The sequence below is a fragment of the Mustela lutreola genome, chromosome 1 (assembly GCF_030435805.1).
Source record: "Mustela lutreola isolate mMusLut2 chromosome 1, mMusLut2.pri, whole genome shotgun sequence".
Lineage (NCBI taxonomy): Eukaryota > Metazoa > Chordata > Mammalia > Carnivora > Mustelidae > Mustela > Mustela lutreola.
This window is the reverse complement of record NC_081290.1, coordinates 127695235-127719668: the sequence shown is the minus strand read 5'-3', so window position 1 is coordinate 127719668 and position 24434 is coordinate 127695235. Positions and strand designations below refer to the sequence as shown.

At 35.4% G+C, this 24434-nt stretch overlaps 1 protein-coding gene across 3 annotated transcripts in view; it reads right to left on the bottom strand.

The window, feature by feature from the left end:
- Positions 1 to 429: 429 nt before the first annotated feature.
- GLRB (glycine receptor beta) overlaps positions 430 to 24434 on the bottom strand; it is a 107041-nt gene continuing 83036 nt past the window's right edge. For 2 of the 3 annotated variants that reach the window (XM_059173906.1, XM_059173915.1), the window contains exons 9-10: positions 20310 to 20602; positions 430 to 2174 (exon numbers count right to left, since the gene is read on the bottom strand). In XM_059173906.1, the coding sequence (XP_059029889.1) occupies positions 1878 to 2174; positions 20310 to 20602 (590 nt within the window). In that variant the 3' untranslated portion in view covers positions 430 to 1877. The remainder of the gene's footprint in view (positions 2175 to 20309; positions 20603 to 24434) is intronic. The other variant, XM_059173924.1, reaches the window with a different exon arrangement.

The window sequence follows — 24434 nt, the reverse complement described above, 5'->3', positions numbered from 1 at the left end:
TCTTAAGAGGCAACAATAGTATATTACATAAAGGAATTCATTCACATTTTTTTTTCAATAAATTCTTGCATGATGAAACCTGTCTTCCATTTGGTACATTTCCCACTTAAAATTCTGTTTCTAAATCAAACTCCTGAATATGAATGAAATTTGAGGCAACATAGAAAATGTATTATAATCAAATCTAATTTTTATAAGTAAAAATTTTAAATGGTTTAAGTTCTACTCAAGGCTTTTTTTTTTTCCCCCATCACAGTTCCATTAAAGTGTTACTGCCCTGGGTCCTCACAGGATATTCAAGTCCATTGGTGGGGTTACTTGTGGCATTTTATAACTATTCAGATGGCTAAATTTTGCAGCTAGGGGGTGCTGAAGGACTACAGTGGATTAGATTACATCTTACTTTTTAAAAATTTGGTAATCCGTGAAAATCTTTAAAAAATTAAAGTCTTTAATGAAATAGCATTGAATTACATATATCAATTTGCATAAACAATATTTAAACACATTTTATCATTGAATTGACCATATAAACTCTCAGCTCCAACAAAACTCTCTAAATAATGTAAATATACTTACTTTGTCTTATGCTTGTATTATATGAATTATGGATAATTCCAATTTCTGCTATGGAGAAATAAAAAAGTTACACTGGATTGATAACACTAGGAAATGGGAGACTTATAGATCATCAAGTGCCTATTTTCAGGTTCAAACAAGATCAATGTAAATAAATCTAAAAAAGTCTAGACTTCTGACAAGAAAGAAAATACAACTAGCAGTAAGACCTAACTTAAACAAAGATATTACATACTTAATCTTTAAATGTTTTATAGCAAATCCAAAAAGTATTCAAATAAAAAAAGAAATGAATTCAGAAAAAAAGTCAATTTTACTTAAAAAAATGTAAGCATTTTAATAAAGAAATTAAAATCCTCCCATGATTTTTCCCCCAAACTCAAGTTATTTCCAGTAATAGTGTATTTTCCTCTTCATTTCTTAAAAATTATGTGAAATCACATATCCATTATTATATTTCAATTTAAAATATTTATGACTCTTTAAGGCACAATGATTTTGTATAATCTGTATCAACAAAATGAAATCCATGAAAATATATTTAGGCTTTAACGTGAATTAAATAGACTTTCTTTTGCCAGAAATATTTAATCAATGTATCTATCCTTTATTTTTCTCAGAAGTCAGAATTCAGTATGAATTTACATAAATCTAGATTTCCCTTTGTTTCAAAAATGCTCTCTGTGTTTCATAAACTGGCATTTTGACAACACAGGCACACTTTAAAATGAGCTGATTTTGCAAATTAGTAATTTTTTGAACTTTATTTCTCCACAGAGCCCACATAATTATAGTTGATATGTTTCTACTTACAAAGTTTAAACAATATGTAATATAATTTTGCTTAATCTGTGATAATATCATCTAAAATTATACAATATTAAGATGGTTTTCTCTGAAAGTTACAAGGAAGGAAATTTGAAATTCTACATACATTAGAATGGTGACCATAACAGGATCCAGCGTGCACATCATTTTATTATGAGAATCATCTGAAGTATCTGCAATTTACACTAATTGAAGATAATTGTTTGGATTTTATTTTATGTAGTATGCTTATCCTTCATTTATTCTTAAAGCAATGTGTTCGATATACATATATACATCATTAGTAGAGCACAGAAGTAACAAGATCATGCTGCCATTCAAAAGTAAGGTGCCACATTTTTATTACAATCAAATGGCATCCAAAATGCAATATATTGCTATGAAAATGCAAAATTTCTCAGATTGGCATTTATGAGTGAGGCCAGTCACAATGAAATGGCATTTTATTTTACACAAATCAGAAAGATTTATCATAAATATATAGACCAATATATAACATTGAAGAACAAGAAGCAGAAAGGAAACAACGCTCTTGCATAAAGATCAATTCGCTTTGCTGCTGTTGGAATCACAGGTTTGGCAGGTGGCGGCTTCTTGTTGTTCTTCGCCTGAGATTTCCCAAGCCCATTGTTGACTTCAATAGGTTTTCCATAGCAGTCATAATTGGATAATTCAAAATCTCTTGGTAAGCTTCCAACAATGCTGAAGTCATTAGACCTCAGGTCAGACTTGGAAGTGCACACCTTTTTGCATCTCGTCTCTCCTACCTGAGAATAAAAGTTGAGGACAGAGTACATTTAGAATTGTTCTATTCATAAAACATCTCTTCAAAAGGATATTTTAAAAATCTGCTGGTTTAGTCATTTGACTATTATCTCGGTTTCACAAAAGATCCAATAGTAACTGATGAGGCCATCAGACTACCTGAATATTTAGGGTTCTAAAATGTTGCCCATATGACAAGGCTTATGTCATGGAATAAATTTTTGAAAGGTTATTTTATGTCAAGGGACTCAAAGTGCAAATCAACATTTATCTTAGGTACTCCCTATGTCAGTGCTTGTCAGTGTTCTCATTTGAAATACCAACACAATACAATCCAATATTTAACCATTATACAGACCATATTACTACAATACATGGATAAGAGAAATCTTCTGGTACTTCTAATCTTTGACTTCCCCATGGATTCTATTTCTGGAGATGGTGGTTTTTAAATGACTGAGGCCATTTATCTCTTTAATGAGACAGACTCTGTCTGTAAACTGCATTCACAACTAGAAACTAAAAAAGGGTCAGAGTGATCATGAACCAAAGACAAACTGGTGAAAGGCAATCATTCTTAATTTGTGACTAAAGTGAATTAGCCAACCACACTCAGAGAATCCAAAGAAATTATGTATATTTCAGCCAGATCAGATGTCATAGTGATTATTCAGTTGATAATCTCTAAACTATTAAATTTATAACATTCCCTATAAGATACAGAATAATTATTTCACATTGAACTCTCTCTAGCAATCAGAAATGCTCTCAGAAAAAATAGATGCTGGGGTGTCTGGGTGGCTCAGTGTATTAAGCCTCTGCCTTTGGCTCAGGTCATGGTCTCAAGGTCCCGGGATTGAGTCCCACATCGGGCTCTCTGCTCAGTGGGGAGCCTGCTTCCCCCTCTCTCTCTGACTGCCTCTCTGACTACTTGTGATCTCTCTCTGCCAAATAAATAAATAAAATATTTTTTAAAAGAAAAAAATAGATGCCAACCCCAACATCTTAAAAAAACACTGATATTACAAAAGGCCACCGAAGGGTTAACTCTTGACTCTACTGCTTAATTTCCTACTGTTCTTAATCCTAAATTCCACAGTTTGCCTTGGGAATCTCCATTATTGATATTTACTGCTTTTACTGAAAAAGGAAACCTGTCATTATATACTCTTAGTACACTATAGCTACTCTAGTTTTTGCATTTTTTTGTAATAAAATGACTAGTTATATAGATTCCATTCACCTTTACCAGATTATGGCTGGGTAAAACTCATGCTTAATATAAGAATTAACACAAATTATTTCCTAGCAGTACTTCAGGTAGCAGGACCCTAGCCTTTATCTGGACAAACACTGAGTCATATCTTCTGGTCAAGAGCCAGATGGCAGTGTTTAGAGGAATACAGCACATAAAATTAAGATATAGTGGGTGAAAACAAAACAAAACAAGTTAAGATGCGTTTGTGTATCTCCTATCATTATACATGTAGATTACTTCCATTTTTTCCTCAATCATGAACATGTCCTGGTAATGTTATTTTTTAAGCTGGTATATAAGTGTTGGCTTTAATCGTATATACTTTATACCACATAGATACGTGTAAAATTCTGCTGAGTAAGAATTGTTAAAAATATGTTTATATAAATATAACTATATAAAAATACACAAGAAGCTACTGATAAGTAGGAATAGGAATTGTGGAGCTGGAATTTTACCTATTTATTATATGTTTTTTAGGGGGGAATTTTACCCTTCTTAGTGTTTCATACTAAGAAAAAAAAAAAAAAAGATGTGAAACACCAATATATTAACATATTTAGAGAAGGTTTGGGATGTAAAATAGCCCAAGTGGAAACATAGTTCCATACCTCTTTGATGGAACTTTGTTTTAGCTAACAGAGGCAAACCTTAAGAGGATTCTCCCTACCCTTTCCTAATGTGTAGTTACGATTTACCAATTGTGAGAACTCAACTGACTTTAAAAGAGTATGGCTTGATTGGCTATTTTTGATTGAGCAATCACAATTTCAGGGTCTAGTCCATATCAATTTATGCAGTGGGTCTAGGAAAATATCTGGCAAAAAATAGGGACTGGTCAGTGGAATGAGAACAAAGGCAGCAACTAAAATTGAAATTATTTAAATATGACTTTGGGAAATCACATATATACAATTATGAATATATATATATAATAAATATATGAACATAAATACAAATATTATGTGAATATTGTAAATTATGATTATATAATAGAAAATATATTTTATATATATAAAACTTACTCATACCTTCCATTTAAATTCCCCAATTTAAAATTTTAAAAGGCCATTTTCAGCAAGCATTCTGTGATTTAAACTCCACCACCACACACATGCACACACAGACTCACATTCATACTCCTACACACTTCCTTAAGTGTACCAGAAAGAAGACCACATTTGAAGCTCTAATTTTCCAGTCCTATTTGAGGAGTAAGTCTTAGCATTATAAGTGAACTTTTGTGAAGAGTGAAATTGCTGCCTTGTTTGGAACAGAGGTTGAGAACAGTCTCTACATATCATATCTTTGTATTATCCCCAGACTCTCAGAGCAGTCATCAAAATCTGGGACTCTGTGGATATCCCATCTTGCTTTCTCCCTTTAGAATTCTCTACTCCAAAAGTTTTATTTACTAACTGTGCTTTAGAACCCACTTATCAAAACAAAGGGATATTTTAGCTTCTGCCAATAGACTCAATGCTTATCATTTACTTTACTTTCTCACAAAGAAAGCCATGCATATTTACTACAGAAATGCATTTAAATCATATTTTGTACACAGCTCTAGGTATAGTTTTAGTATCTATAAATAACTAAATAAGTAATCAAATTTATATGATATTATAACCTAAATCACACATAAATACTTGAAATTTTCTAATCTGTTTTATTTACAAAAACATATTCTTGGGTTCTGCTAGCCATTTCAATAATTTTAGAATTTCATCCACACAGTTTAATCAAAAATTAGACATAGGATGTTATATTTAGTCAGAGAGATTATTTAAATATAGTATATATGTCAGTAAAAGAAGAATAATTTCTTCAATGTTAAAGTAATAACAGAAAAGTACTCCAAAGAGCTTCAGTTTGGTTGTACTAAATCTTCACTCATTTAATTTATTAAAACCTCTTCTAGAAATGTATTTGAAGGTTCTCTTATTTGAAAAGAGTTGTGTGTGTGTGTGTGTGTGTATTGAAGGAGAGAACCTCTATTATGGAAATATCGTTTAATTATGTGACATAACTAAATAAGAAATAAGAAGTCCTCAGCTTCCTTAAATAGGCCATGATTCATTAACTAGTTGGCTGGGCTCACCTCTTAGCATTCATTGGAGATTTTACACAAACATAACTTTTTTTACACTAACATAACAATACTCTCCACACATAGTTATCATATCAAATATGTACTTAAAAGTATAAAAATATTTACAATGTAATATTATATAAAGCAATTATGATATCACATCAAGAGGGATTTAATACACTCCTTATTAATAAGAGAGTAGTCCTACGTAACATATTCTTAAAAGTGATCTTGGTTATATTAATCTCCAATTTATTATTTCTCAATTTTTCCTCATATAAATATGTGTCTCATTTACTTTCATCATATAAACTTGTCATTCCTGAAAATTACTGGTAGCAAAAATGAGCTAGTATGGTAATGAAACTGTCAAGAATAAAAAATGACGCAGATAAGAACTTCCTAATGCTTCAAATTACAACCTTTAGATTGTGTGTGTGTATGTGTGTGTGAGTGTGTGTGTGGTTTTCAGTTTGAGTCACACATTTAAAAGGAAATCACCATATGCAATATTTCTTGACCAGAAAACTTACATGTTTCACGTGGATAATAGTATCTTTTGCAGTTAATAAAAATATGTTCAAAAGGGAATAATTTCTATATAATTTACCCAATTTAAGTCATTCCTTATTTTTAAAAACCCATGATTACTATAGGAAACAACTATCTCATTCATACTTAAACAACAGGCTTTATGTTTTTAATTGTTCAAATCATAAGGCAAAGACACTATTTTGTCTTTTATTCACAGCATCTTTCTTATGAATAGCACAAGGTACACACTAGGCATTGGGGACAGGATGATATTAACAACAGTAGGTCCTCAACTAAATTTAAGGGGGAAATAACACAGATAATTATGCGTGTATGATGACAGATTTATGTATGCAGGCAAAATTTTAAAACATGCTAAAAGCTAGATTACATTATCATTGCTGTTTCTTATTACACTTTTTAAAATTATCCCTTTCCTTAGCAAACAGCATTATTTTAAAAATCAGCATCAAAAATTCCCTATAATTCAAATTTCATTGTGCTTTCATTAATAACTATTGTTATTCTGTCTAAAAATAAATGACATATCCTTTTGAAACTGTGCACCACAGGGTTCATGAGGCTGAAACTAGCAGAATGTTGAAAGCTTGTTTTTCAGAGAATCCTTTCTCCCTAATCAGCTATTGTGTGTTTTCAGACCCTACTAACAAATCCACTAGCTGTTTCTGTAGAAGACTGAACTCAAGGTCAACTGACATGGTGCCAGCCTATGAACAAGCAAGGCCCTGCATTCTTTCACAGAGATAACAAGACTAAGACCCCATTCCAGTTTATACCAGCTCTGAGTATGCCCACAGCCCCTTCTCCCTGTCCTAATATAACCTCCTGATGTGAGGGGCTGAATTTTTCCTCTTTCTTGTGTTAAGTCCCTACCCCAAAGTGAAATGAGATTTATGTTACATATATGTTTGCTCAATATGTGTGGTCCATCTTTCCTCATGAATAGTCATAAGTTTCTCTTCCCTTTTCATCAATATGTATGTAATCTCCTACCCTGAATTTCCCCCTTTAAAAACCCCACTTCTTCACCTGGAACCTCAGAGATGGTCCTTGGACACCAATCTACCATCTTCCCAGGTTGCCAGCCTCCTAAACAAAGCACTCTTTCCTTTCTAACCAACACTTGTCTCTTCAGTATTGTCTTTCAAGTGGCAAGCAGCCAAACTTGGGTTTCAATAACAATTTCATAGAAATTACTTTGCAAAAGTTTGTGTTTTGAAAGCAAAGTATACTGGAACAAATGTATTTTGAAACTAGAAAGTATGTTTTCCATAGCAAAACCACTAAATTAAAAAGACAACAAAATTTAATTTCTCTTTTTTATATTTTTTATGTCAATGTGTAACAGTCTTATGAATTTATCAAGCTTACATATTTTCTCTAAGTTTGACATATATATTGAAAATGTTAAGTTTTTTTACTCATTCTCATTTTGAAGTCTATCTCAGGATACAAATGTTACATGGGTACAATGTTCATTTTAGAAGTTGCATTTGGCCTGTAAGCAATAAAAATAACTCATATTTATTTCTGGAGACTAAATTTTCTGGTCAACTTTTAAACTCCATAAGTATCACTCTATGACTTTTGTAGCAAAATGTAAGTTTCAGAATCCAAACACATGTTTTTCTATTAGGAAGCTCAAACACAAAGAATTAAAATATAGATGTTCTTAAATATGTTCAACTTTCCTTCGTTGGGTAATTATTTTAATGCCTGAAAGCTAAATTTTAAAATAACACAATTCTGTAGAGAATTCAAGATGGCACAGGGAGAACCTGATCTCATCCCTTCCATAGACCTAACCAATCTACAACCATATATGGAAAAATTCCCTCTGAAGGGGATCAAGAATGTGGATGAACAGAGCCTCAGTACTAAGGGACATCAACAGAATGTGTAGAAGAGGCAGAGATACAGTCTCATTAAGGGGGAAAAAAAAAAAAAAAAAAACACATCTCAGGCACAGCACTCCATGTTTAGGAGGGATCTCAAAGTTACACAGCTTTACCCTGAGGAGTAAAAGATGTGAGCTCCAGGTCATGCAACTTAACCCTTAGATTCTGAACAGGAGACATGAGTCCTCAAAATACCTAACTCTGAAAACGGATAAGGAATATGTCCAGGAAAACTACAGAACCATAGTAATTGAAAAACCCACTTTTAAAAGGCTCAGGTGCTGACTCACTTGACATGGAAACCAGTGCAAGAACAGGAGGCAGCTGAGCCTCTTTTCCCCCAAGAACTTAGACAGTGGAGGTAGCCAGTTTTACCACCTTGTTCTTCCATGCTGATCCTGGCACTGGTGAGTGCCATTTTAGAATCCTTCCTCTAGACTGCTAATGTCAGAGGGCATGCTCCATAAAGGGCATCAAACAACCCTATGCCTTGGTCAGGCCTTGCAGTTGACAAGACAATAACCCCATCCACCATGCTCCTACAGCAGTCACAGCCAGGTATCCCAGCCAGCTGGGCCAGAGGCCACTCCCACCTATCACATGCCCACAACAGTCATGTATTCACCACAACGGAGGGTGCACACAGCCTACAGAGGGGATGCTCCTGGAACACCTGGCTACTGTGGCCAGGAATATGTGCACTTCTGGGCCCCACAAGACAACATTTACATGAGGCCACTCCTTCTAGACCAGGAAAAAGAGCTGGACTACTTAATACTTAGTAGCACACACGGAGAGTCAGGCAAATGAAGAGATGGAAGAATATGTTCTAAATGAATGAACAAGACAAAATCTTGGTAAAAGAACTAAATTAAATGGAGTAAACAATCTACCTGATAAAGAGTTCATAGTAAAGGTTATAAAAATGCTCACCAAACTCAGTAGAAGAATGGATGAAAACAGTGAGAATTTCAGCAAAGAGATAGAAAATATAAGAAAGCACCAGCCAGAGCTGAAGAATGCAATAATAAAATGTTAAATACGCCAGAGGTAAGAAAAGGCAGATTAGTTGATACAGAAAAATGGATCCGCAATCTGGAAGTCAGAATAGTGAAAATAAGCCAAACCAAACAGCAAAGAGAAAAATAATTTTAAAACTGGGTAGTTTAAGGGACTTTGGGACATCATTAAGTATACTAATATTCACATTATAACTCATACCACTCAATATAAAAAACACAGTCCAGTTAAAAACTGGGCAGAAAGGGCACCTGGGTGGCTCAGATGGTTAAATAAGTGTATGCCTTCAATTCAGGTCATGATCTCCAGGTCCTGGGATCTAGCCTCATGTCAGGCTACCAGTTCAGCAGCTCAGGGAGTCTGCTTCTCCCTCTCCCTCTGCCTCTCCCCTTGCCTGTGCTCTCTCTATCTTTCTCTCTCAGATGAATAAATAAAATCTTAAAAAAAAAAAAAACTGAGCAGAAGACCTGAAAAGACATTTTGCCAAAGTATATATAGATGATCAACAGGCATATGGAAAGATGTTCCACATCTTAACCATCAGGAAAATGCAAATCAAAACCACACTGAGATATCGCATCACACCAATCAGAATGGCTAATATCAAAAGAAATGACAAGTGTTGGTGAAGATGCAGACAGAAGGCCACCGTTGTGCACTGTTGGCAGGAATGTAAACTGGTACAGCCACTCTGAAAAACAGAATGAAGTTTCCTCAAAAAATTAAAAATAGAGTTACCATTTGACCCAGCAATTCTGCTTCTGTGTATTTATCTGATAAAAATGAAAACACTAATTCAAAAAGACACAGGTATCCCAATTTTTGCTGCAGCTTTATTTACAATAGGTGAGATACAAAAGCAACCTAAGTATCCACTTATAATTGAATGAATAAAGGAGATGTGGTAAATACATATAATGGAATATTACTCAACCACAAGAGAGAATGAAATCTTGTCATTTGTGACAAGAGGGGTAGACCTACAGAGTATTATGTTAAGTGAGAAAAGTCAGAGAAAGATAAATACTGTATTATTTGCCTTATACGTGGAATCAAAAACAAAACAAACAAAACTCACAGATACAGAGAACAAACTGATGGTTGTTTCAGGGGAGGGGGTAGGAGATGAATAAAAATAAATTAAAGGAATTAAAAGTACAATCTTCCATTAATAAAATAAGTAAAGTTATAGAATATAAATTACAGCATAGGGAATATAGTCAATAATTTTGCAACAATTTTGTATGGTGACAGATTGTGACTTGTCTTATTGTGCTGATTATTTCCCAATGTATATAAATATCAAATAACTATGTTTTCCATCTGAAACTAATATAATATTGTGTATAATTACTCTTCAATAGAATATAACATAATTCAGTCTAATGTTCTAGATCTTATTTATCCTTTATATCTATTGTCATTAAAATCTTGATATATTCTATGGTACTCTGAAAATCTCCTCCATCTATAAAATAAATAGCATCTATTCTGTAGACCTTCCTTGCTTTCTGTCTTGAGATCACTAGCCAGGGTTCAAGTTAGTGAGTAGAGGCATTAGTAGGTTGGAAAAAGGAGAAACTGATAAAAGACTGGGAGATATAAATGGAGATCAGCTGAGCACCTTCACTTGGTGGTGAGTTCTTGTGTGTCCTTTTTGCCTTATATATACCAGATTTGAAGCTGAAGGAGCTGAAATTGATATGCCAATGGGCACAGAAAAAAAAAAAATAGCCCCAATAAAATCCTGCTTCCTCTAGTCACAGAACAAAGCAAAAAGCAGCTTAGCAAGACGAAAACCCTTTTGGCTAATAATCTCTCTACTTGAGCCAAACACCACACACAAAAAAGTGTAACCCCGTATCCATTCATGCAGCAAAGTCTGAGTGGAGAACTGAGCCTTCCACCTTTAAGAGGATGTAACAAGGCACCCAATACTCTCACTGCAGTGGTATTGGAGAAGGCCAGACAAGAAGCTGGGACTTCTAGACTTCCATCTCCATAGACCACTAAAAAGGGTCTGCTTTTCCCACTGCATCAGTGGAGACTGTGTAAGCAACAAGGACCTTCACCCCCACCCAGCAGAAGCAAACTGCTTCCACTCTTTTACACTGAGGATGATACTACAGGAGGCCTAGCAGAGAGGCAGGACTTCTATCACCACAGAGTGGTAACAAGGGCATTCCCCCTGTCGTATCAGTGGAGACCACATGGGGTATTAAAAATTCCCAATACCACCCTGAAATAATGAAGAGACCCACACAGTGTGAGGATCTGAACTTCTACTTCTGGAAGTTCTGATGCAACATCCTTCCTTCTCCTGGAAGGACACAGTAAGAGAAAGCCCACAAAACAAGGCAAGTTTAAACAAGATTCAGAGTTTTAAAATAATATGAAAATGTTCTGATTTCAACAGAAATCACTCATCATATGAAGAACCAAAGAAGATCTCAAATTGAATTTTTAAAAAAAAATATGATCAGTAGATACCAACACCAAGATGAAAAATGTATTAGAATTATCTGAGGAGGAGTCAAGATGGCGGAGAAGTAGCAGGCTGAGACTACTTCAGCTAGCCGGAGATCAGCTAGATAGCTTATCTAAAGATTGCAAACACCTGAAAATCCATCGGCAGATCGAAGAGAAGAAGAACAGCAATTCTGGAAAGAGAAAAACAACCACTTTCTGAAAGGAAGGACCGGCGGAGAAGTGAATCCAAAGCGACGGGAAGATAGACCCCGGGCGGAGGGGCCGGCTCCCGGCAAGCGGTGGAGCAACGGAGCACAAAATCAGGACTTTTAAAAGTCTGTTCCGCTGAGGGACATCGCTCTAGAGGCTAAACCAGGGCAAAGCCCACGCGGGGTCAGCGTGGCCTCGGGTCCCACAGAGTAACAGAAGGATTGGGGGTATCTGGGTGTCGCAGAGCTTGCGCGTATTGGAATGGGAAAGCTGGCTGCAGAGACAGAGCCGACAGTAAGCTCACAACTCACGGTTACCTTGAACCTGTCGCAGGCTCCGTGAATCGGAGCACGGCCGGAGGTCAGGCAGACGGGAGTAACTGGGCGCTGTTCTCTGAGGGCGCACTGAGGAGTGTGGCCCCCGGGCTCTCGGCTTGGAGCCAGAGACCAGGAGGCCGCCATTTGTATTCCCCGTCCTCCAGAACTCTACAGAAAGCGCTCAGGGAACAAAAGCTCCTGAAAGCAAAGCCGACCCGGCCCCAGGTAAGGGCGGTGCAATTCTGTCTGGGGCAAAGACTCTTGGGAATCACTACACCAGGACCCCTCTCCCAGAAGATCAACAAGAAATCCAGCCAAGACCAAGTTCACCTACCAAGGAGTGCGGTTTCAATTCCAAGGAGAGCAGCAGAATTCCAGAGGCGGAGAAAGCAAAGCACGGAACCCATGGCTTTTTCCCTGTGATTTTTTTTTTTTTAGTCTTGCAGTAAATTTAATTTTTTTCTTTTTCATTTTTAGTTTTTTTTCTGGCCTTCTGGTAAAATTTTTTTTTTAACTTTTACCTTTTTCTTTTTTAACGTTTTTTAACTAGTTTATCTAATATATATATTTTTTTCTTTTTTATATTTTTCTTATTTGTTTTCTTTTTTTTTAAAATTCTTTTCTTTTCTTTTTTTTGTCTTTTTTCTTTTTTTTTTCTTTCTTCCTTTTGAACCTCTTTTTATCCCCTTTCTCCCCCCTCATGATTTGGGATCTCTTCTAATTTGGTTGAAGCTTATTTTCCTGGGGTTGTTGCCACCCTTTTAGTATTTTCCTTGCTCCTTCATATACTCTTATCTGGACAAAATGACAAGACGGAAAAATTCAACACAAAAAAAAGAACAAGAGGCAGTACCGAGGGCTAGGGACCTAATCAATACAGACATTGGTAATATGTCAGATCTAGAGTTCAGAATGACAATTCTCAAGGTTCTAGCCAGGCTCGAAAAGGCATGGAAGATATTAGAGAAACCCTCTCGAGAGATATAAAAGCCCTTTCTGGAGAAATAAAAGAACTAAAATCTAACCAAGTTGAAATCAAAAAAGCTATTAATGAGGTGCAATCAAAAATGGAGGCTCTCACTACTAGGATAAATGAGGTAGAAGAAAGAATTAGTAATATAGAAGACCAAATGACAGAGAATAAAGAAGCTGAGCAAAAGAGGGACAAACAGCTACTGGACCACGAGGGGAGAATTCGAGAGATAAGTGACACCATAAGATGAAACAACATTAAAATAATTGGGATTCCAGAAGAAGAAGAAAGAGAGAGGGGAGCACAAGGTATACTGGAAAGAATTATTGGGGAAATTTTCCAAAGGGAACGAGCATCAAAATTCAGGAGGTTCAGAGAATGCCCCTCAAAATCAATAAGAATAGGCCCACACCCCGTCACATAATATTAAAATTTACAAGTCTCAGTGACAAAGAGAAAATCCTGAAAGCAGCCCGGGAAAAGAAGTCTGTAACATACAATGGTAAAAATATTAGATTGGCAGCTGACTTATCCACAGAGACCTGACAGGCCAGAAAGAGCTGGCATGATATTTTCAGAGCACTAAACGAGAAAAACATGCAGCCAAGAATACTGTATCCAGCTAGGCTATCATTGAAAATAGAAGGAGAGATTAAAAGCTTCCAGGACAAACAAAAACTGAAAGAATTTGCAAACACCAAACCAGCTCTACAGGAAATAATGAAAGGGGTCCTCTAAGCAAAGAGAGAGCCTACAAGTGGTAGATCAGAAAGGAACAGAGACCATATACAGTAACAGTCACCTTACAGGCAAAACAATGGCACTAAATTCATATCTCTCAATAGTTACCCTGAATGCTAATGGGCTAAATGCCCCTGTCAAAAGACACAGGGTATCAGAATGGATAAAAAAACAAAACCCATCTATATTTGCCAACAAGAAACTCATTTTAAGTCCGAAGACACCTCCAGATTTAAAGTGAAGGGGTGGAAAATAATTTACCATGCTAATGGACATCAGAAGAAAGCAGGGGTGGCAATCCTTATATCAGATCAATTAGATTTTAAGCCAAAGACTGTAATAAGAGATGAGGAAGGACACTATATCATACTCAAAGGGTCTGTCCAACAAGAAGATCTAACAATTTTAAATATCTATGCCCCCAACGTGGGAACAGCCAACTATATAAACCAATTAATAACAAAATCAAAGAAACACATCAACAATAATACAATAATAGTAGGGGACTTTAACACTCCCCTCACTTAAAAGGACAGATCATCCAAGCAAAAGATCAGCAAGGAAATAAAGGCCTTCAATGACACACTGGACCAGATGGACATCACAGATATATTCAGAACATTTCATCCCAAAGCAACAGAATACACATTCTTTTCTAGTGCACATGGAACATTCTCCAGAATAGATCACACCCTCGGTCCTAAATCAGGAATCAACGGGTATCAAAAGATTGGGATCATTCCCTGCCTATTTTCAGACCACAATGCTCTAAAGCTAGAACTCAACCACAAAAGGAAGTTTGGAAAGAACCCAAATACATGGAGACCAAACAGCATCCTTCTAAAGAATGAATGGGTTAACCGGGAAATTAAAGAAGAATTGAAAAAAATCATGGAAACAAATGATAATGAAAATACAACGGTTCAAAATCTGTGGGACACAACAAAGGCAGTCCTGAGAGGAAAATATATAGCGGTACAAGCCTTTCTCAAGAAACAAGAAAGGTCTCAGGTACACAACCTAACCCTACACCTAAAGGAGCTGGAGAAAGAACAAGAAAGAAACCCTAAGCCAGCAGAAGAAGAGAAATCATAAAGATCAGAGCAGAAATCAATGAAATAGAAACCAAAAAAACAATAGAGCAAATCAACAAAAGTAGGAGCTGGTTCTTAGAAAGAATTAATAAAATTGATAAACCCCTGGCCCGACTTATCAAAAAGAAAAGAGAAAGGACCCAAATAAATAAAATCATGAATGAAAGAGGAGAGATCACAACTAACACCAAAGAAATACAAACTATTATAAAAACATACTATGAGCAACTGTACGCCAATAAATTTGACAATCTGGAAGAAATGGATGCATTCCTAGAAACATATAAACTACCACAACTGAACCAGGAAGAAATAGAAAGCCTGAACAGACCCATAACCAGTAAGGAGATTGAAACAGTCATTAAAAATCTCCAAACAAACAAAAGCCCAGGGCCAGACGGCTTCCCGGGGGAATTCTACCAAACATTTAAAGAAGAACTAATTCCTATTCTCCTGAAACTGTTCCAAAAAATAGAAATGGAAGGAAAACTTCCAAACTCATTTTATGAGGCCAGCATCACCTTGATCCCAAAACCAGACAAGGATCCCACCAAAAAAGAGAGCTATAGACCAATATCCTTGATGAACACAGATGCGAAAATACTCAACAAAATACTAGCCAATAGGATTCAACAGTACATTAAAAAGATTATTCACCACGACCAAGTGGGATTTATTCCAGGGCTGCAAGGTTGGTTCAACATCCGCAAATCAGTCAATGTGATACAACACATCAATAAAAGAAAGAACAAGAACCATATGATACTCTCAATAGATGCTGAAAAAGCATTTGACAAATTACAGCATCCCTTCCTGATCAAAACTCTTCAAAGTGTAGGGATAGAGGGCACATACCTCAATATCATCAAAGCCATCTATGAAAAACCCACCGCAAATATCATTCTCAATGGAGAAAAACTGAAAGCTTTTCCGCTAAGGTCAGGAACACGGCAGGGATGTCCAATATCACCATTGCTATTCAACATCGTACTAGAGGTCCTAGCCTCAGCAATCAGACAACAAAAGGAAATTAAAGGCATCCAAATCGGCAAAGAAGAAGTCAAACTATCACTCTTCACAGATGATATGATACCATATGTGGAAAACCCAAAAGACTCCACTCCAAAACTGCTAGAACTTATACAGGAATTCAGTAAAGTGTCAGGATATAAAATCAATGCACAGAAATCAGTTGCATTTCTCTACACCAACAGCAAGACAGAAGAAAGAGAAATTAAGGAGTCAATCCCATTTACAATTGCATCCAAAACCATAAGATACCTAGGAATAAACCTAACCAAAGAGGCACAGAATCTATACTCAGAAAACTATAAAGTACTCATGAAAGAAATTGAGGAAGACACAAAGAAATGGAAAAATGTTCCATGCTCCTGGATTGGAAGAATAAATATTGTAAAAATGTCTATGCTACCTAAAGCAATCTACACATTTAATGCAATTCCTATTAAAGTACCATCCATCTTTTTCAAAGAAATGGAACAAATAATTCTAAAATTTATATGGAACCAGAAAAGACCTCGAATAGCCAAAGGGATATTGAAAATGAAAGCCAACGTTGGTGGCATCACAATTCCGGACTTCAAGCTCTATTACAAAGCTGTCATCATCAAGACAGCATGGTACTGGCACAAAAACAGACACATAGATCAATGGAACAGAATAGAGAGCCCAGAAATAGACCCTCAACTCTACAGTCAACTAATCTTCGACAAAGCAGGAAAGAATGTCCAATGGAAAAAAGACAGCCTCTTCAATAAGTGGTGCTGGGAAAATTGGACAGCCACATGCAGAAAAATGAAATCGGACCATTTCCTTACACCACACACAAAAATAGACTCAAAATGGATGAAGGACCTCAATGTGTGAAAGGAATCCATCAAAATCCTTGAGGAGAACACTGGCAGCAACCTCTTCGACCTCAGCCGCAGCAACATCTTCCTAGGAACAATGCCAAAGGCAAGGGAAGCAAGGGAAAAAATGAACTATTGGGATTTCATCAAGATCAAAAGCTTTTGCACAGCAAAGGAAACAGTTAACAAAATCAAAAGACAACTGACAGAATGGGAGAAGATATTTGCAAACGACATATCAGATAAAGGACTAGTGTCCAGAATCTATAAAGAACTTAGCAAACTCAACACCCAAAGAACAAATAATCCAATCAAGAAATGGGCAGAGGACATGAACAGACATTTCTGTAAAGAAGACATCTAGATGGCCAACAGACACAAGAAAAAGTGCTCCATATCACTCGGCATCAGGGAAATACAAATCAAAACCACAATGAGATATCACCTCACACCAGTCAGAATGGCTAAAATCAACAAGTCAGGAAATGACAGATGCTGGCGAGGATGCGGAGAAAGGGGAACCCTCCTACACTGTTGGTGGGAATGCAAGCTGGTGCAGCCACTCTGGAAAACAGCATGGAGGTTCCTCAAAATGTTGAAAATAGAACTGCCCTATGACCCAGTAATTGCACTACTGGGTATTTACCCTAAAGATACAAACGTAGTGATCCAAAGGGGCACGTGCACCCGAATGTTTATAGCAGCAATGTCCACAATAGCCAAACTATGGAAAGAACCTAGATGTCCATCAACAGATGAATGGATCAAGAAGATGTGGTATATATACACAATGGAATACTATGCAGCCATCAAAAGAAATGAAATCTTGCCATTTGCAACAACATGGATGGAACTAGAGCGTATCATGCTTAGCCAAATAAGTCAAGCAGAGAAAGACAACTATCATATGATCTCCCTGATATGAGGAAGTGGTGATGCAACATGGGGGCTTAAGTGGGTAGGAGAAGAATCAATGAAACAAGATGGGATTGGGAGGGAGACAAACCATAAGTGACTCTTAATCTCACAAAACAAACTGAGGGTTGCTGGGGGGAGGGGGTTTGGGAGTAGCGGGTGGGATTATGGACATTGGGGAGGGTATGTGCTTTGGTGAGTGCTGTGAAGTGTGTAAATCTGTGATTCACAGACCTGTACCCCTGGGGATAAAAATATATGTTTATAAAAAATAAATAAATAAATAAATAATGAAAAAAAAAAAGAATTATCTGAGAAAGGTTTTAAAACATGAATGATAAAAATCCTTCAATTAGGTGTGGTGAACAATGGTTTGAAATCTTTTGAAAAAGAGAGAGCCTTAGCAAAGAAATACAAAATCTAAGCAAAGAAAGAATGAAAGAAAGACCAAATGGAGATTTTATTACTATAAAATATATTAAGCAAAATATAAATTTCAGCATATGAACTCAACAGAAAAATGGAAGGGGCAGAGGAAAAAAATCACTGGATTAGAAGATATAACCGAAGAAATTATCCCATCCCAATAAAACAGAGAAAGTCAACTAGAAAAAAATGAAAAGCCTCAGGGATCTGTGGGACTATAATAAAGGATCTAACAGTTGTGTCATTAGAGACTCAGAAAGTTGGGAGAAAGATAGTAGATCTGAAAAGATACTTAAGAAAATAATAGCTGAGGAAAGCATGAGTGGCTCAGAGGGTTGAATGTCTGACTTTGGCCCAATCATAATCCCATGGTCATGTGATCAAGTCCCACATCAGCCTCCTTTCTCAACAGGAGCTGAACAAATGCAAAGAAATCCACACCAAAACATAGAATTTAACTTCCGAATAATAAAGACCAAAAGAAGTCTTAAAGGTGGCCAGCAAAAACGAAAGTTTACCCTCAGAGGGAAAAACAATACAAATGAAGTGGAGTTCTCATCAGAAGACACAGAAATATACTTAAAAACAATATAGGTCAGAAGCAAGTAGCACAACTATTTTTTATGTGTTAAAAGAACTGTCAACCCAGAATCCTATAACTAATGAAAATATCCTTCAGAAATGAAGTGGAAATCAAGACTTCCTCAGATGGAGGAAAACTAGAACAATTTGTTATCAACAGCATTATCCAAAATAATGGATAAAGGAAATTCTCTAAAAGTAAACAATGAAAGATGTCAGAAAAAAAAGAACATGGTAAGCAAAAAGATATATAAATATAATAAGCTTTCCATCTCCCTCTCAGTTTTTCTAAACTATATTTGATAACGAAACAAAAATGTTAACACTTTCTAATAGGTTCTAAGAAATATTTACAATTCTATCATAAACAGAAAGTTAAAGAGATGTTAAAGAATGTAACATCACATGAACTGGCAAAATAATGACAGTAGTAGATTGTAACAAGTTATGTACATGTAATTAGTATCTAGAACAACCACTAAATAAGATAGACAAAGAAATATACTTAAAAACAATATAGAAAACTCAAAATGTCATTCTAAAAAATGTTAAAGTAACCTTCATGAAACAAGAAACAGAAAAGAGAGAGATTAAAAAAACATGAAACATAAAAAGAAAACATGAAACAATAGAATGAAATCCTAACATATCAATACTTACATTAAATTTAAATGATCTAAATATACCAATCAGAACATGAGAGTGGTGGAGCAGATTAAAAGCCATAAATCAACAATATATGTTGTCTGCAAAAAGCTTACTTCACATACAGTGATACAGACATGCTGGATGGAAAAGGCTTGAAAAGACATGTCAAACATGACCTCTCTAAGGTCATGATGACTCTGCAGTAATGAAAATAGTATACTTATTCTTCATATTCTTCATAAAGAGAGTTTAATGACTTAACTAGGAATTTTTTTTAATTTTCCTAAAAATTCTAGCTTCAGGCAACACCACATAGAAACAGTTTGTCTCCTTTTGTACTTAGAAAAGAGTCTGTAGCATACTTGCCTAACATTCTAGGTAAGGGATATGGCTGTAATTAACAAACTAATAGACTAATGGCCCATGTTAATGGAGCTATAATATAGCAGGAAGAGGTAAGGTTTTCAAGGTTGTAGGACAGTATGAACCTATTATCTCTTATGGAATTTATCATGCAAAGCTCAATGGACATAGTATCCTGATTTACTACTCATTCCATACAGAAGACATCAATCAGGTACACTGGGGTAAGTGGATAGCTATATTTAATCCATGAAATAGCCTACTGCTCCAGAATTTATCAGAATCTAAAGGCATTGTCTATTATTCTTAAATCTATGATCAAGTGATAAGGCAATGTCCAATTCTGTAAGCACTCCCCACTAAGCTGGACAGATACTAAACTATGGGTATAGTGAGAAACAGTCAGAAGGCCTATACTTTGGCAAGATCTCCACATTCAAAGGTAGCCATCAAAGCAGAAATGTACCATTAAACTCCATGGAAAGTGTTCTAGAAATCTGATACAGTGTGGATTCCTGTTTCTTAATTAGTATTTAACCTAAGGGTTTTTTTATTTTTATTTTTTCCAAAAAGTATGCTGTGTACAGTTCCTTTTTTTCTGTGAGAGAAAATGAGTGAACACCAATTCTATCAAACCTTCACACCACAGAAAAGTATCTTTCTCCTGATAGAGGAGAGAATTTCCCTGGACAGTTTCAATCTTACCTGCAAAGTGCTAATGTGAACAGGAGTGCCTGTACCATTGACAGTATTCTTTTTAGCAGCATTTCCACCTTTTCCATCTGCTTGCTCAGCCTTAGCAATTCTGGCTTTTTCTGCTTCAACTCTTTTGGGGTTATTCAACATCACCTGGACAACAGCATATTCCACCAGGGAAGCAAACCCAAAGAGAAGACAAGCAATGAGCCATACATCAAGAGCTTTCACGTAGGATACTTTGGGAAGTTCGGCAGCAAGGGTTGTACACTCAGAGGCCAAGCTGAGTACCGAGAAGATACCTACAGAAACAGAAATGGGAGTTAAAGTTGTTTTTTACCCCTGTGAAATGTTCTGCAAACATTACTTTTGGAAAATATCCCTCTCCAGTAAGTTGCAATGCTCCTCAGGTCTCTTTCAAGCTCAAAGAGTAGAAAAAACAATACTAACATACTTTTTATCTTAGGATTTGTGAATGTGGTTGGAGATTTTTACAAATATTTAATATTTAAAAGTAAACAGAAATTTAAACCAAGGTGTAAAAACACAATTTAGACCGGGTTTAAATATTGTAGATGTCTAAAAACTATTTTATAGTATCTCAAAGAAAGCCACAAAGCTCTCTAACTAGTTATTTCATTTTTCCACTTTATTTTAGACAGTTATAGAACTGAATTTTACCCTATGAAGAACTAAACCTGAGCAAGAATAGAGCATACAAAACAATTTTCTGATAAGGTTCACAATTAAAAAACAAAATCTAATAGAAAAGATAAAGATAGAGTATTCCTGATTATTTCAGGGAAACAAATGATTTCAGCTTTTCAAGGAAAGACTAATATTCTGCTATGTAATATTAACCACTTATGGAAAGCTAACTAGTTATATATCAATTTAAGTCAAATAATTTTAAGATCCTAAAGGAAAATTGCATTAATTTATATCTCTCCTTTTGTTTCCACTTGCCATATTCCCAGCCTTTCCCTTTAGTCTTTCTCTCCCTTCCTTCATATTTTCAGAAGAGGGGATGGGCAAATATGACCCATTGGCACTAACTACCAATAATACACTGGATCAGAAAAAATCTCATATGATGTTAAGGGAGACTCACTTTCAGCCATGTAGGTAATAGGTTTGCCTTGACTCTGTGAGTCCATTTCACTTATGGGCAAAGTAAACTTTTTAATTCTTAGATTTGACCACCCCTGAGAGTTAATGATATGTTATCCTAATAAAGATGTACTTGGCTCTCTTTTCTCTTGCTTTGAAAATATGGTAAGTACTATATTAGTATTAATAATCAGTTAAAACATTGAAAAATATATTCGATCAGTTGAATTCTGAGGCTCTTGAAAGTTAGAGTTTGTTGGTTTGTTTTTTTGTAAGTATGCAAGAGTTTAAATAGTCTCTATTAGAAAGAAAGGTTTCTAGCGGATGGAAACAATATTACTTAGAATATAAAGACTTGATAAACATCCTATATGCTATTAAACTAATTATCCTTAGTCCTGAGGAAAACTAAGAACTAATTAATAGGACTATATTTTAAAAGTTAATATAGGTCCTAATGTCACCAACCTGAAGTAGAAAATAACATACAAATCCAAGGTCCTATCACTTATTTCTTGAAACTACAGTGAGTTATGCCTATGGGTATTAATTTGGCAAATGATATTTCCAAGTCAATTTTTCTATTCTTAATCAAATGTTATCTGTCAAACTATCAATCAAAAATAAGCTTTACTGAATTCCTTGAGATAGAATATATTGACACACTATTCTCCATGTTTCCATAGCATTTCATGTTCATCAATAACAGAGAATATATCAAACTTAGTAGTATACCTGAATATTTTTTGATATATTAGAAACTCCATGAGAAAGTGGAGAATAATGTCAGATTATAGTGGGTCTTAAAAGCCCTATAATGAATTTACCAAATTTGGTAGAAAATATTAAGAAACTGTAAGCTGAGGGAAGAGAAATGACATTATCAAAAGAATGTCAAGAACATTACTCTGGTAAGGATATACAAAACAGACTAAGAAAGGAAAAAAACAGCAGTTTTAGAAAGAAAGCATGAGAAAAGAAGAATAGGACTAATATCAAAAGGATTTTGAAGAGAACATTTTAAAAGACTTGGCTATTGATTGAAGGAAGAAGGAAAAGATTGAGAAAATTATCTGAAAAACAGAATAACTAGAAAAGTACCCATGAAAGATGGGAAGAAGAGACTTAGAAAAGATGATGACTTTGGTGATGAAAATACAGAGTTAGGTTAGATAAAGGCCAAGAAACTGATGACCATGACAGAGCACAAAGCACGTGAGAGTTTTGTAAAAGGAAAGAAAGATCAGCCAATACGAAGATGGAGGCCATGCTGAAAATGCAGAAAGCTTTGTGAGGAAAAGATGCTGGAATTTCAGAGAAAGGAAACCAAAGAAAGAGAGAAGGGACTGTCTTTTAAAAGGAATGGTATGACATTAATAGATGTGGGGTGGGGGGAGAAAGGAGGTATTTATAATTCCAGGTATTAAGTTAGAAACCATGATAGTCAATTCTATTAGAATTTTTATCATTTCAAAGGCAAAAGAATAGAAATGGAGATGAGTTCTGGAGGAGGAGAACGTGAATATCATTGCATGCCTTCTCTTTAGGAAATCATATTAAAACAGGAAATATCTTGTTTTTGCAATCCTAAAATAGGAAATCATGGGGCACCTGGGTGGCTCAGTCAGCAAAGTGGCCAACTCTTGATTTCAGCTCAGGTCATGATCTTGCGGTGTGAAACTGAGCCCTGCCTCAGGCTCTGCCCTCAGCTCAGAGTCTGCTTCAGATTTCTCTCTCTCTCTCCCCCTCCATCCCAACCGCCACTCATATACTCTCTCCTTCTCTCTCTCTCTCTCAACAAATAAATAAAATCTTTTTTAAAAAGAAAATCTGAGCAAATAATATTCCTTTAGACAAACATTGTGACATTATCTTAATACATTCTTCAAATAAAATTACTTCATTATTAAGTAATGCATAGTGAATTTTTATCTGCATTTTAATAAATCATAAGCCAATCAAAGGAAATTCCACTGCTGGGTATCTACTCAAAGCAAATGAAATTTCTAATTTGAAAAGATATATGTATCCTTAAGTTTACTGCAGGATTATTTACAATAGCAAGATATGAAAGCAACCAAGTGCCCAATGATAGATGAATGGATAAAGAAAATGTGGAGATGTGGTGTGTGTGTGTGTGTGTGTGTGTGTGTGTACAGTGTAATATTATTCAGCCATAAAAAAATGAGATCTTGCCATTTGCGGCAATAAGGATGGAGCCAGAGAGGAGAATAGAATGCTAATGTAATAACAAATGCCATGAACCGGTCAAGAAGTAACTTCAAGTGTTCACATATCTGTCTAAACTCCAAATAATTTTTATACCATTAAGTGATAAACTATTTATCAAATTCATAGATGTGGAATTGTGATTAATAAAATGAAAATTCATTTAGAAGTACTACTGAATTATATTGGGATGTTATCATTTCAGAATGCCTTAATCAAAGGATACTAAAGGAAAACCATTATTAATATCATGTCCAAACTAAAATCCAAAAAGACTTTTTGACATTTCTGCAGTCAAATGCTCTACCACTGAGCTATACCCCCTTTTTGACATTTCTGAAAGAGGTCCTGCTCCAGATGAAAAGAGTATAAGAATGAAATGTATGTATGTGTGGTCTGCTAGAGGTCTGAGTTGTAGTCTAAATTATCAAATCTTTTTGACTGGAAGTTATTTGTTAAAAAAATTCCTTTTTAGCAGCAGTTCAAGTGTTTTATGTACCAGAGAAAGGGAATGTTCTGTATAATTTATAACAGTTAGTTCCATAGTTGTTTGCATAGTTATTCCCATACTTAAAGAAGTAACTAAGGACAAAGTCTTCACCTAAAATTCATAGAGGGAGCTTTCATGTTTGTTAACAATGGAAAAGGTAAATCAAAACAAGATTGGGAGAATATCCAGTGTCTTTTCATGTGTTTACTGGCCCTCTGTAAATCTCTTGGAAAAACATTTATTCAAGTCTTCTGCCCATTTTATAACTGGACTTTTATTTTGTTTTGTTTTGGTTTTTTTGCTAT